Source organism: Terrapene carolina, unplaced genomic scaffold (genome assembly GCF_002925995.2).
Source record: "Terrapene carolina triunguis isolate 2854851 unplaced genomic scaffold, T_m_triunguis-2.0 Scaffold84, whole genome shotgun sequence".
In the NCBI taxonomy this organism is placed as follows: domain Eukaryota; kingdom Metazoa; phylum Chordata; order Testudines; family Emydidae; genus Terrapene; species Terrapene triunguis.
In genome coordinates, this window is record NW_020664435.1 from 6,690,808 (window position 1) to 6,705,130 (window position 14,323).

Consider the following 14,323-nt stretch of genomic DNA (forward strand, 5'->3'; position numbering starts at 1 on the left):
TATATATATATAAAAAAAAAAAAAAATCCACTAGTGCTTTAAATGAAACCTAAGAAACGGACACTTTTTTAATCAGTTAACCATTCTACCACTGTTTTCACTCTGATTCATGGTGATTTAACAAGGTCAAGAAGCCAGATTCTCTCCCCCATGTATTTTGGAAGTCCTAGTGGTAGCCCGCTGGCATCAGGTGTGTTGGGAAAGCCCAACTCCTGGCCCCAGTTTCTTAAGGAAATAAACTAGACTCACCAGTTCAAGAGTAGTGAATAAGCCTGTTGGTTATCCCATGAAGTTTCCCTAATGGCTTGTGAACAAGTAAACAAAAACATGGTAACACTGAAAAGTGTTTCTGCCTTGGAGGCTATCACTGAAAAAAACGTAGGTTTTTTTAAAATGTGTAGATATGTCATCAGCTAGGTAATAAACCACTTTTTAAAATTTAAAGTGACATTAACAGTAGAACAAATGACATCTGAATAACTGAGCTGGTAGTTACACTGATACAGAAGTCCCTTCTGCTAGTGCAGATTTTTTGAATACTTTTATGGGGAAGGAGATGGAATAAGAGATGCAAACTGAGGGCATCAAAAAGAGCAATGACACATTTTCATACTAACTAAATCAGAATGTCTTTTTAAATGTTCTTATCTGGACATGTACAAGTAGTCCATTTTTTATAAACTTGATGTCCTGATCCTTTTAGATATGCAAGACAAAAAAGGAAAGCGCCAAACATCCAGTATAGAAAGTAGAGCCATACATTTGTATGTACAAAGTTGTCAGAAATGTAACCAGAATTTAAAGTTTGAGATTGGTCTTGTCACCATGCAGTCTTGGTTGTTCAGAAGAGAAAATAGAAGCTTAACTAGTTTCTTGTTGCTGATTGAAATGGCTGATTTAGAGTTTCAAACATTTTCTAGTTTTAAGAATTTAAACAGCAAGGAGTAATATACTGATACATATGAAAACGTCTTGGTCCTTTTTGAGTTTTAATATAATATATATATATATATTAAGTCCAGAAACTAAGCAGCAGTAAAAATGTTTTTCTTGCTTTTTTCATCCCTGTACATAAGGTATTAGGAATGTCTAAAGTAGCTGTAAAATGTCTTATTGCAAAAGTGGAGATTGACTGACACTGCTATTATCCACTGAGCTGGGTGAGATGCTAGGACTGTGCTCTGCTGTATTTCCACTGGAGCTTGGTGTCAGTGGTTCATGTCCCTCAGAGTTCTCCAACATTTCCTGAATAAGAGGTGGCATTGATCCAGGGATTTCCATTTTCAATGTAATGACACGTTCTGCACCTTTAAAAACAGAAAAACCCTTTTGGTTAACAGAAGTGTGGCTGTTCATATTAATATTATTACTTTTAGAAATCCCAGTTCAAGACAAAGTATTCCCATTGAGATGGGATACAGTGAAACCTTTGATTTTGATTTTTTTCTCTTTGATATTTTAAACTCCTTGCCTGTAATCAATTTATTAAATATTTTGCTTACAAGATTTTGGGGTCAGTGGTTTGTTTATGTCCTTCAGAGTTGCACAAGGTTTTATAAGCAAAATATTTCATAAATCGTAGTAGTGCAAAAAAAGCAGTACTTAACTATACTAAAAACAGTCAAAATTATTTGTCACTAAAAAGCAATATTAGATCAATTCCTTTTGAACATTTTGTGACGTTTCAAAATAAAAGATACCAGCAAATACAAGCTACAGTATGGGTAAAGGGACTGACCAGTAACACTTTTATTTTAGTGAAAGAAAACCATTTTCAACGTCTCTTCAGAATCATCCAAATTGGTAAAACTTTACAAAATACCAAATTTAATTAAAGGACTAGAAATGTGTCCTGATCTATAATCAGTTTAGCTCCACTGCATGTATTGCAGCAGCAAAGGATGTAAAATATTATGTTAGGGCAAAATTTGCCTTAATGCACAGGGCCTGATTCAGCTCTGTTCCTTTGTGATTATGCCATTTACTTCTGATTTACAACAATATGAGATCAGAATAAGGCTCCTAATTTTGAAATTTCAGAAAATCTTATTTGTTTAGGCGTAGAATGCACTCTGATATTTTTGCTGGAGTTGCTTTACACACACACACTCTCACTTCAGGTATTTCCACTAGTCTGTTCCTAGGGATGTTCTATAGCTGATTACAAAAATAAATAAGAAAACATCACTCTAAGGTTTTGTTTCTGATCCCTTCAACACTACAGCAACCTCTGCAACAGGATGATAAACAGACACAGGCTTTTTGACATTTTAAATATAAGTATGAGAGACTACAAAATGCAGTGCTAGAAACTGTAAATATGAAAAACACAGGTTAAACACTGACTTCTTTCCAACCTGAAGTCATAATATGCCATGAAATAGAAACTATTTTAACATGTCATCATATCCCTCCTAACAAAAGGATTGTACTCTACTAAGCAATAAAGTACCCTGAGAATGTAGTTTAAAGTACTTGGAAACTTCATAGGTAATAGCATCAGTTCCCTCTGAACTAATTGTATTTTTATGTAGAAATGGCACTATAGAAAGCATTACAATAAAAAAGGGCTTATAAACCCTCTATGCTTCAGAGCATGAGCCAGCAATTACTAATGGGATAGGAAGAAACTTGCCTTCTCTTGTATAGGTTGTTCCATAATTATATACTAAGATTTCTTTATACCTTCCTCTAAAGTATCTGGTATTGGCCACTATCAGATAAAAGACAATTAACTAAAGAGGCCTCTGTTTTATCCAGTATGACATTTCCGATGTGGAAAGTTCTCCATGCCTGCAGCTTATAAGAATAATGGATTTAATTTCCCTCACTGCTTGTATAACCCCCAAATAAATCTTAGAACTACCCTGAATTCAAGCAACTTTGATAAAAGTACACTGGGTTTAAATAGCTAGCATGGTGGAAATTTTGTAGGCACCTAAGGGAATTTGGCTCCTTTGAAAATCCCTTCCCTTTTCAATTACCATAGTAATACATTTCTGTTGCTCATAGGTATATACAGAGGGTGGAATTCATAAGGGGAACTTAGGCTGAGCATTGCAGCACCTAACTTTTAGGAGTCTTGCCATCAAGTCAAATTCACATCCCCAAGTTAGGCATCCAGGTGCCCTCTACAATGGAAGGGGAGAGTTAGGTGCTTATAAAAGCCAGCATACTCCAACTCTCACATGGAGGTTCTCCATCGGATTGGCATCGCAGCGTCTGCCATGGGTTGTTTACAACGAATATGGAAGCAACGTAATCTCAGCACGACAACCAAGTTCAGAATCTATTCGAGCTGTATCCTCTCTGTACTGTTGTATGATTGCGAAACATGGACACTATGCCACTCAGACTGGACAAAGCTGGAAGCTTTCCACACAAAATGCCACCGTTGTACATTGGGCATCAAGTGGCATGACTTAATTTGTAATGCAGATGTTTACAGTCGCTCCGGACTACAGACTACTGGGGCCATTGTCCACAAACAGTGTATTACACTTTTCAGACATATCACCTGCGAATGCTGTTCTCCGGATGGCTTGTAACATCCAGGATAAAATTCCACCAACCGAGGGATGGAGGCAGACCCGCTATTACATGGGTTCATCAAGTCTGTTCCAATGTTGGTCTCTTGGGCTTTCAAGCCCTTGTGGTCATACAGGAACAGACCGAATGGCGATCAATCGCTATGGCCAACTGTTCAGCTAAGCAGCAGCAGCAGCATTCTGAGCAGGGAGCTGCATAAGCTAACTCGGGTCGGCAACCTTTCAGAAGTGGTGTGCTTAGTCTTCATTTATTCACTCTAATTTAAGGTTTCACGTGCCAGTCATACATTTTAACGTTTTTAGAAGGTCTCTTTCTATAAGTCTTTAATATATAACTAAACTATTGTTGTATGTAAAGTAAATAAGGGTTTTAAAATGTTTAAGAAGCTTCATTTAAAATTAAATTAAAATGCAGAGCCCCCCGGACCAGTGGCCAGGACCTGGGCAGTATGAGTGCCACTGAAAATCAGCTTGCGTGCCGTCTTCGGCACCCATGCCATAGGTTGCCTACCCCTGAGCTAACTCATAGGAAAAAGCGGAGGGGGGGGGATGCCCTAAGACCTGCCCATCAAAGGGAGTTAGGCATCTAACTTGAGAGGGAGGTGCCTCCCTGTGGACCACTCAGGAGTCACGGCTGAGAACCCTTCCCTGGAGTTAGGTGCCTAAGGCAGGTCAGTCCTTTTTTAAAAAACTGAGCAGGCAGCACTGGCTGAGCTGGATCTCTCTGTGTCTCCTGTTGAAGACGTTCCACTTTTGTGTAAATAATTAAATATTCACTGGGCCACAGAGAGAGAGGTTAGGACACACCTGGGTCATGGGAGACCCAAGTTCCTGCTACACAGGAACAGGCAGACTGGGAATTTGAACACTGGTATCGCTCTAATCACTGAGATAAATGTTGGTGGATATTTTATGTAGGACTCAGTCCAACAGACATGTACCAAATTAGCCTCGGAGTATGCCTCCCAGACTGGGCCAGCGGGCAAGATGGGAGGAATACCTACTTTGTGAACCCTACTGGGGCTTAACCAGCAAGCTGCTCAGTCATGTTAGGACTGAGGCAGCTGTGTGCATGCCTAGTGGCAGAAATTTAGGCCCTAAGGGGACTTTACTAGTGGAAAGTGAGGCACCTACAGGCTTAGGGGGGAGCCGAGCAGGTGTTTTGAAAATCTGAATTTTGGATATAGGTGCCTAGATGCAATTTGCACAGATAAGAAGAGCTATGGTAAAAAAACAGCAAAGTGGAATAAGACAAAATTTCCCAGAAGCACATATGGTAGACTGGGTGACCTTTCATAAACATTTTTATAGCCTTATATTGTTACAAGTTGACTTCGTAAATTTAGCCGATGGAGAGACAATTAACTTTCTGAACTTCACCCTCATGAACAAATTATGAGCTTTATTAAACTATGTATGATATGTAGATCTTTTGCTTTCTACTCCAGTTCTGGAACTTCCCTCTAGAATGATCTTTTAATTTACATCAAGCCATAAGGCTAACTTCTCACTTCAGCGTATAAACCTTACTTCACCATATAAATTGAATTCTAACTTCTTAACCTAGATCCATGTGGTCTTACAGCTATGACAACTTAGATTTTAATTGAAGCAACTATTCTAAGATGCTGACTTCTTTTCTGGGATCTGACTGGGAAAAGTTTTGAGGCATGCTGTCAAATACAAATGCAGTCAGTTTTTTAAAAAATAATCAGTGTAACAGATTCCATTGGTTTACGTATAGAAATCTCGTGACAAATCTAGCAGCTGAAGGAAACCTAGCATTGTTTTTGATATCTGCAGGGGAGGAGAGGCTGGAAACTTTCAAGAAAGTAGAATACTGACTATTAAAAACGGGGGACAGGTAATGCAATGGGTCAGTGCACTAATTGTTCAACTGGAGATTTATGGCCTGCCTCTGCTCTCACACTGGTGTAAGTCAGGTGTAACTCCACTGAAGCCAATCCAGTTACACATATGTAAAGATGATGAGATGAGTATCAGGTCCCCAGAATCAAAGCCTGACATTGGATGCAATCACATACTTAACAGAGGTGGCAGAGTGGATGCCAAAGCAGTGCAGTCTCTGTGCTCAGGACTAGAGCTATCTCAGTGCAGGGTGGCTCAGGGTGTGTAGGAAGAGTAGTCTTGGGGAGACATGCTGGAGGTTGTTCATACTCCTTATCACAGAGCTAGCTGCTAGAGATCATTCCCTCTTGGAGCCGAGGTGCACCAAACGGCATAGGAGCCAGCCCTTACTTGTGTACTACATATAGATCCAGTAAATAGAGAATTTATTGTGTGTCCATGAGATGTACTTATTCTGTCTGGCAGACCCACTAAAATGTAAGGTTTCTCAGACACTGTCAATAAGAAGTTCAGATATGTGAAAAACAGAGTAGTTTGAATTAGATGGGCTAAGTTTCTAAAGTTCAGGAGTGTTTGGATCCAGGAATCTGGTCCATCAGACCTGTGCTTAGGGGAGTTTTACATCTGTTAGATTTTTGGTGCTGTCTGAAAAACAGATTTTCTATTTGAAAGCAACTTGTGATGTACTAATTCAATTAGGCTGCATCCAACTAGAAACAAAGGTGACTGTGTTCAGCTCTGAACTTCTGCCCCAAAACTGCTGCACAATATTCCATTGGAGCAAATACCAGCACCAGGAGTGAGGTTCATAAAACATTTGTCTCTGCTACCCAGGTGGTTCCTGCTAGCTTCTGGAGCAAGTGCTGGAGGTGATCTTTTTCTTTAACCATTGTAGATGGGACCAGTACATTAGATTGCAGTCCAGTTTGACTCCTAAATAAGTGACAGCCGGATGGAAAAAGAGCAGACAATCCTCAACACAGACTATAAAGGACTGATTGGCTTGTCGATTGTTCAGATGGAAGATTGTGGCCACCGTCTTAGACTCACCTAATGTAAGTCTCCACTGATGAAGGTAAATGGCCAGAGCATTCGTGTCCTGGCTGAGTGACCCTTCGATATCATGTAGATCATTTCCCACATCAGTGAGACAGATGTCATCCACATATACATACTTACCAGCCTTGGTTGTTGGTCGGTCATAAGTGTATATGTTGAAAAGGAGAGGAGCTCGAATGAATCCTTGTGGGAGTCTATTACAGAGACGCCTAAGCTGGCTAGCTTTGTCTCCAGCTTGAAAGATGAACCTCCAATTTGTTATCATTTCCATGATAAGCTGCACCATGGCTAACGGGAAATAGCCTGCAACAATTTGGCAGTCAGTCCCCATTGACACATATGCCAGCGGACAGATCCACCAGAACGGCGCCAACTTCCTTGCATTCTTGAAGGCATCTTTGATAGGTGTTAGGCGAATTACTTGATCTTGCTATCTGTACCATTAGTGCCTTAGCCACACATTAACATTTAATTTGTGTGCGTGTGTTGGCTTATAGAGATCCCTCAAAACTTCGATGAGATGTAATTTTACCATTAAAACTGCATGGAGAGCGATGCCGGATGAAAACAACCTGCTGTACACAAGGCTGACAATGGTCCTAATAGGCATAAATAAGCATTGCACACTTTTTATAAGAAGATCTGCCTACCTCCAGAAGAAAAACCTACCCCTGCTGACTTGCAATGACTGACTTTGTGACATCCTTTTTCAATAGCTGTTCATACACTCATGTCCAGTGCTGCCGGCCTAGTGCCAATTTCAGATGAACAGTGGCATATCCGGGTCAACAGCTACATCCTCACAGTGTGGCAGCAACTCTGGACAAGACATGCTGATGAATTTCAGAAGCTCTAACTTACATCCACCTGTTTGCAACCTTGGACACAGAGCCTGGACTAGAGCGTCACAGAGTAGTTACCACAATGCAGAAATTTGGCTTAGCCCAATCTTCAGAGTTCGACTACAGGGCAGCAATACAGGTGGTCAGACGTGGTGGAGAGAGTGCACAATTAGAAGACTGGAGGGTGGACTGCAACACCTGGTCACCCTCGATGCAGCAGTTAGATGGTTGAACAGCACATATCAACCACAAGTTACATACAAAAGAAGATTAACAACTGAATTAACAGTTCAGAGGTTGATTCTGATGTTAAAATAACTGGTAGACAGTTCCTGGTGATGCATAATTTCATTCCTAACCCATCTTTACCCCAAATCTCATTTTCAGTATAAATTGCATCGTAATATTAAAGCACGGTGCATATCTACAGGGGGTTGCTGTACAAACATAGATAAAAAGAATTAAACAAAGATTTCCCAACAAAGAAAAATAAAAGGGGGGGGAATTGTTTTTTTTTAAAATGCGTAAATCCAATTCTACATGCCAGCTGTCTCCTGACACTGTGATGGCGATGATGCCAGGGCACACCATACCTTTTGCACTGATACTGCGAAGATCTGTGATTTTCATTAAGATCTTTGGAAACATGTGAGGCTTGTTGGGTCGTCTTTTTCTGATATAAATTTTCAGTGCTTCCAGCAATGGCTCCTGTAGCTTATCCACTTTTGCTGGTTCTTCAAGGTCCTGGCGGTCTGGAGAGAATAAAAATTCTGCCATTGGTATAAATCTAACATTTTTCACAACCTTCAAATAACAAGAGGTTCCTCCATGGTCTTGACAAACTCTGTAGATCTCCCTATTTTTAGTTTATTCCTCTTTCACGCTCACCCCCCTGTGTCTCTTCTTTCAGTCATCATCCTTCTGCCTGAAGAGAACAAGCTGCGAGTCTCCTCATATCTTACCCATGCTGTTCCTCAGTTATTTGGAGGGATTACAATATGAGCAACGCAAAACCCTTACTACCCTGCTTCCTGTCTCTCTCTCCACAGGGGATGAGCATGCTGCTAAATGTAACATTTCAAAATTAATTTTGTATGTGTTTATTTTTATAATGAGACTTAATGTGACTCAACTAAGTTAAAAGGCCACATTTGGTTATTTGATCACGAGATCCAAGAGCAAGTCAATTACCTTTGCATATCAGCAGATGGCAGCACTAGCCTGAACTACAACAAATGTCACTCCAAATTTGTTAGTCTCTAAGGTGCCACAAGTACTCCTCGTTCTTTTTGCTGATACAGACTAACATGGCTACCACTCTGAAACCTGACTCCAAATATTAAGGATTCTGATTTGCCACTCACACTAATGATGATGTCTCACATTAAGAAAACCAGTTATTCTGATGGGTTATGCTTAGAAAAATATTTAAATAAAAGTTAAGCTCAAGTTATATTAAAGATAAACCACTAGTTTAACAATCACTAGCTATTGCTGTGGGTTACACCTAAGAGTATTATAGCTGAAAGAAATTAGAGAAAAAAAACTTTGCTATGTGCATTTTACAGCACTTACGTGTATACTTTGAATTTAAGTCAGTTTCTCCTGCTTGTGTCAGAGTTTTGCACAGTAAAAGGTGAAAGAAAAGCATTATTTAAAAAGAGTAGTAAAATTTGGCAGAGAGACTCAGGTGCAGCTGAAACTACTTTTTGAAATTGACTAGATTTTAACTTGAGAGTGTCTGTTTACATATGTCATAGTCAAAACCAAGAAATCAAGTCAGCACCACTAGTGTACTTGTTTGTGTAAAATGTTCATAATTACAATTTTGTAAAGGAGGATTGAGCCCAGGATCTCTCTGTCTATATGTTTGTGTGCATATGTGTATATACACATGTGTATGTGTACACATATTTACAGACAGCAGTTGGATAAAAAAATTAATAATCCCTCTTGTACAAAAGAAATGTTTAGCTTATTTTGTGTGCACATAATACCATACATAGTTTACAATAAAAAAACAACAACACAGTGGGATAAATCCTGCAGACCTCTCTCAGGCAAAACTCCCAGTGATCTAGCTGACTGATTTCAAAGGCAATTTTACTTGTATAAGGACTACAAAGTTTGGCCAAGTGAAAAGCCCTGAATGTAACTTGCATATAGAAATTAATATATTACATAGATATATAAAATAAATATATATTATATTTATCTAAATATCTATTTACATATATAATTATTATATATTTTAGCAATGTAAATTATTAAGAAAGGAAAGATCCTAATGGATTTGGTTTTAAAGTATCCAAGTTCACGCTGTACAATACCTCCACAAATTAAGCAGATGGCACTAAGTAGGCCTGTTTCTGTGTCATCCATTTCCAAAGGCAGGAGTTGGTTGGCAAATGTGAACACAAGGTCAGTTAGCGGACCAAATCCAGCATTGTGCATCTGAGTTCGGTTTAGGGTAAGGCCATCTGAAAATGTCATAGTGTCTTGCTCTGGTGTGTATCTTGTGCAAATTCTAAGGATCTGTTGGAGGAGGGAAAAAGAATGACATCTTTTGTGACATAGCAAACTCATGAGGCCACAGTACACATACCCCAAAACATTTATTACATAAAGTTAAGATTTGTGCTATTATTGCCAAAATTCATTATTACAAAGTGCATGGAGACAAAATGAAAATGCCCAGTTTTCACTCTGCTAAATGTTTAAAAAGTTGGCAATTTTCTGGCAAACTTCTCCCATGAATTCCCATTTAGCCAAAATGATCACAAGTCTTCTGTTCCCAAGGTTTGTGTAAGTCATGCACATTATCCTGATAGATACACAATAAACCTTTAGTACTCACTATCAGCCTAAATGTACAGTGCTGTTTCCTTGTAACTCTGGCTCCTAACATATAGTCCTTGGTCCTATCAGTAACAGCACACCAACTTTGTGTTTGGGCTTATACATATTTTAATGATTCTTTTGGATCTGTTCTATATAACTGCTCCAATTCCAAGTAAAGTCTCAAAAATTTTATGAATAAGGAGACAAAAACTTTCCTGAGCCTGTCCCCTCTGTGTGTGCACCAGAGAAGTAACAGAACTGAGTGGAACTGCAGGGACCAGAGGGAGACTTGACAGCGAACGGGACTGTGCTACCATCTGTACACAATCAGCTCTGTAGGAGTCAGCAGATCTAGTAGGAAGAGGGCCTAACTGGGAGTGGTAGGACACGTAAAGAAGCAAAGGCAAATTCACAGTTGTGATTTTTCAAATGAACAGATCACCACAGAACAATACACTTTCAATCAGTACCCAATACATTCTGAAGTGTTCTTCCACTATCACGCTGGTCCCTACCACCTTTCCTAGATTGCTGCACTTCCTGGGAGATGGTTAGGGCTGGTAGCTAGTAAGTGAGCAGGCAGCACAGAGGGGATAGTTCTGTGGAAGTGTAAAAGCATTTTTCACCTATAACAAATACTGCATTTCACTACTGTTTCCTGACAGCATGCAGGTGGGTGTGAGGCTCACATTTGAGAAAATTTGTTTTGGGCAGTCACTTCAGTGAAAAATCATATGCTGATACAGTGACTGTATTTTGATTACTTGCCCCATCAATAACGTGATTTTCATCTTTTGTTCATCTAAATATCTCTGTTCCCATAAAGCTTTGCTACAGATGCAAATGTTGAGCTTGCTTGTGCCTCCATTTCAAGTCAGTGGGATTTTTGCCTCTGACTTTAATGGGGGAAGGATCTGAACCTATTGCTATTTCATTTTTCTCTTGGTGTGTAAGGAGACAACCCCCCAGAGACGAAAGTTCTCAGTTTTTCCCCCTTCACATCTCTTGCCCTCAAAGACCTTCTGTCCTGGTGACCCTTCCTGGTTTTGAAAGCACACCAGCGCCCACTCCCTCGAGCTGGTAGAAGGATCTCTAAAGATCAACACAAAAAGTTCTCCATCCCTCAGTGGCTGAGTTTAACACCTCTGCAAGTGCTCCTTTCCTTTGCCAGCCTGGGAACTCACTTCTGAGCTTGTGACAGACAGTCTGCAGAGCTGGCCCAACTTTTTCTTCTTCTGTTATAATATTTTCGGCATGTTCAAAGTTACAACCTGCTCACCAGCCAATCAGAACCCAGACTTCCTCAAGGTTCTGAAGCTCCTTTACTTTGTCCTGTTCAGCAATCAGAACACTGGGAACCCTGTTGGCTGGGGAAGAGGTTCCTTTTCCTGCCGTTGATAGCATCTTGTATTGTTTTATGAATTGAGGCAGCGTAGATTTCAGTAGATTTACTCGCATGTGTAAGGCCAGTCATGACTGACCCTCAGCAAAGTAGAACATTCCATTGTAGGATGGGGAAGACTCGACATAGGGGGGGAAATGCACAGATAAAACATTTAGAATGCTCTGCATTCGATTAGTAAGTGCTGCCGGAGTAGCTCTATGGTACCAGAGTGATGCATTCAGTATGTAGGTGCCAGGCATTTCTTAAGAGATAGAAAGAACTCTTATGCTAATCAAGACAAAACCATTATATGTAAAGATTTCCTGGATGGCATGGATTAATTTATACAGTTATTGAGTTAATAAAGAAATGGGTACAAGGATCTAAGTAAAACTGATGCAGCCCATCACATACATTCAGGTTACACATGGTGAAAAACAGGTTATAAAATTTCAGGTTTTACTTTTAAAGAACACACAAAAATATAATTGATTAGCTGGCTCAGCTCACATTCATATTCTTTGCCTTCACAATGCTACTTTATCAGGCTTGACTGCATCTATTTCCTGTACAGCCAGCTTACTTTGTTTAAGAGACTCAACAAAAAAAGATTTACACAAATACAACCTAGCACAGAGCGAATTTTAATTATTTCTATAGCTACCGAAGCTCTTGCTCAGAAGCCCTCAAATACTTGGCTGCTGACCAATCTGCGGTTGGTTCTTTCATCTTTGCCTGGCAACAATGTTCCAAATGAGTGGGGAGGAGAATCAGAGGGAATGGCATTTAAGAGACCTACAGGGAAGCTTTTCTCTCTCTTTTTAAACCTCCTGTAAAAGCCCTAATATGGTATATCTCTGTATAAGCCGCCCCCCACCTCCATTTTCTGTCTTAGTCCATAGTCTGGGTATACATCAAAGTATTAAGAATTTGGGCTGAGAGGATGTGTGGGTCAGAATTAAATATATTTTTCTTTGAATTAGAATATGCTCTCAAAATTCCTTTTAAATCAATGATCAAAAGAGGCATAAAGGCAAATACGACTGGTAGCAACATGAACAATTCTGATTAATTCATGGCACTTCTAACACTTTGCTGCCCACAAACTCCCTCCAGGGTAAATGTTCTTGTTTAAGACAGTGTTGGTAGGTCAGATGTTCTGAATCTTTACAGAAGAATGGGTACTAGCCCAATGTATATTTCAGGATTATTAGCAGATGTTAACAAACTACACACTTATATTGCCAATAAGTAAAGGTGGGCAAAGCATCTTTTCCACTTTCATTCCCCATGAACTTATAATACACCTCTACCTCAATATAACGCTGTCCTCGGGAGCCAAAAAATCTTACTGCGTTATATTGAACTTGCTTTGATCCGCCGGAGTGTGCAGCCCCGCCCCCCGGAGCACTGCTTTACCGCGTTATATCTGGGTAGAGGTGTACCATGTGTTGCACTTTAGGGACCCCACAGTTTCCTGCAGCTTTTTTGTCAATGATTTGTTTTCTTAAATCATTTAAAAAAATTATAATAAAAGAAGAGATAAAATGAACTGCTGAAGGAGCAAGAATTTTGATACACCTTAACCCAATGGACTGTAGAGAAAACAAACACATCTATCGCTTAGCAGATCATGCTGTTCGTTGTGAAGAGTGTGATTTGCTTTGCTCCTTCTATCATGGAACTCAGAGCGGGAGAAACCCTATCAAAGTTATCTAGTGTACTCCTCTGCTGGCGCTATTTGGGAACACTGAGCTTCCTTCTATAAAACATCTAGGGGTATAACTCCTTCGCTATGAAACATAGCGACAACAGTTGTATCCCAATATGACAGTAGCCAATGCCGGTCAGATTTCCAACTTTCTGACCGGCAATTCTCAGATTTCAGTTCTTTTTAATTTGAAGTTGCAAGATAATTTGCAAAGTTAAGCCATAGCCCAAGTGTAGAGCCCTTTATTCTAGTACCATTCACCCCACCACCACCATTCTGCCTCAATAATGCATACGGGTGGGACTCAGACTGGGGTTGAATGACATGGTGCTAAAAATACTTGAACATTGTCTACATTACAGCTTCCATCATAGGTGCCAGGGAGCTGCACCAGTTGAGCATTATGAATCCAATTTTTGCCAGAATGGCACGGCTATGGAGATGCCTTTGTCAGCGGTGCTGTTGACCATGTGACAGAGAAGGGGCATTAAAACATTGGCACAGCAGAAGCTTGGATGTCTCTCTTCTGCATTGCACCTGAACTTGACTGGAGCAATCAGTTCACAGATTTCTTTCAAGTGCCTCCTCCCATACCACCTTATGGTTAAACCATGGAACAGGTCAGTGCTGTGTAGCACTTGTTCCCGTCATGGAGAACAGAAAAACATAATGGCCTTACATAATCATTATTAAGCCCTTTCTTAAGCAAACTCCTTGTCAAGTAAATATCAAGCTTAGATTCATTGAAGAACACACGGGGAATGTCAGTACATTGAATAGAGACAGATACAGTGATATTTTTGTTTTAAACCGAATCACTGTCTAGAAACATCCTCCCCTAACATCTTTAATATTGTTTCGATTCCGTAGTGAAGCCAAGTGTTTTAATTGTCACACTGCAGTTAAATGCCACTTGCAGCCATAAATAAAGTTAAGTATCAGAGGGGTAGCCGTGTTAGTCTGAATCTGTAAAAAGCAACAGAGGGTTCAAGAAGTGAGGTTCTTACCCACGAAAGCTTGTGCTCCCAATACTTCTGTTAGTCTTAAAGGTGCCACAGGCCCCTCTGTT

At 39.9% G+C, this 14,323-nt stretch overlaps 1 protein-coding gene across 3 annotated transcripts in view; it reads right to left on the bottom strand.

The window, feature by feature from the left end:
* Positions 1-924: 924 nt before the first annotated feature.
* The window catches only part of RARB (retinoic acid receptor beta), a 288,982-nt gene continuing 275,583 nt past the window's right edge, over positions 925-14,323 (bottom strand). For all 3 annotated transcript variants that reach the window (XM_024214543.2, XM_024214544.3, XM_024214545.2), the window contains exons 6-8: positions 9,649-9,853; positions 7,912-8,070; positions 925-1,307 (exon numbers count right to left, since the gene is read on the bottom strand). In XM_024214543.2, coding sequence (XP_024070311.1) covers positions 1,111-1,307; positions 7,912-8,070; positions 9,649-9,853 — 561 coding nt within the window. In that variant the 3' untranslated portion in view covers positions 925-1,110. The remainder of the gene's footprint in view (positions 1,308-7,911; positions 8,071-9,648; positions 9,854-14,323) is intronic.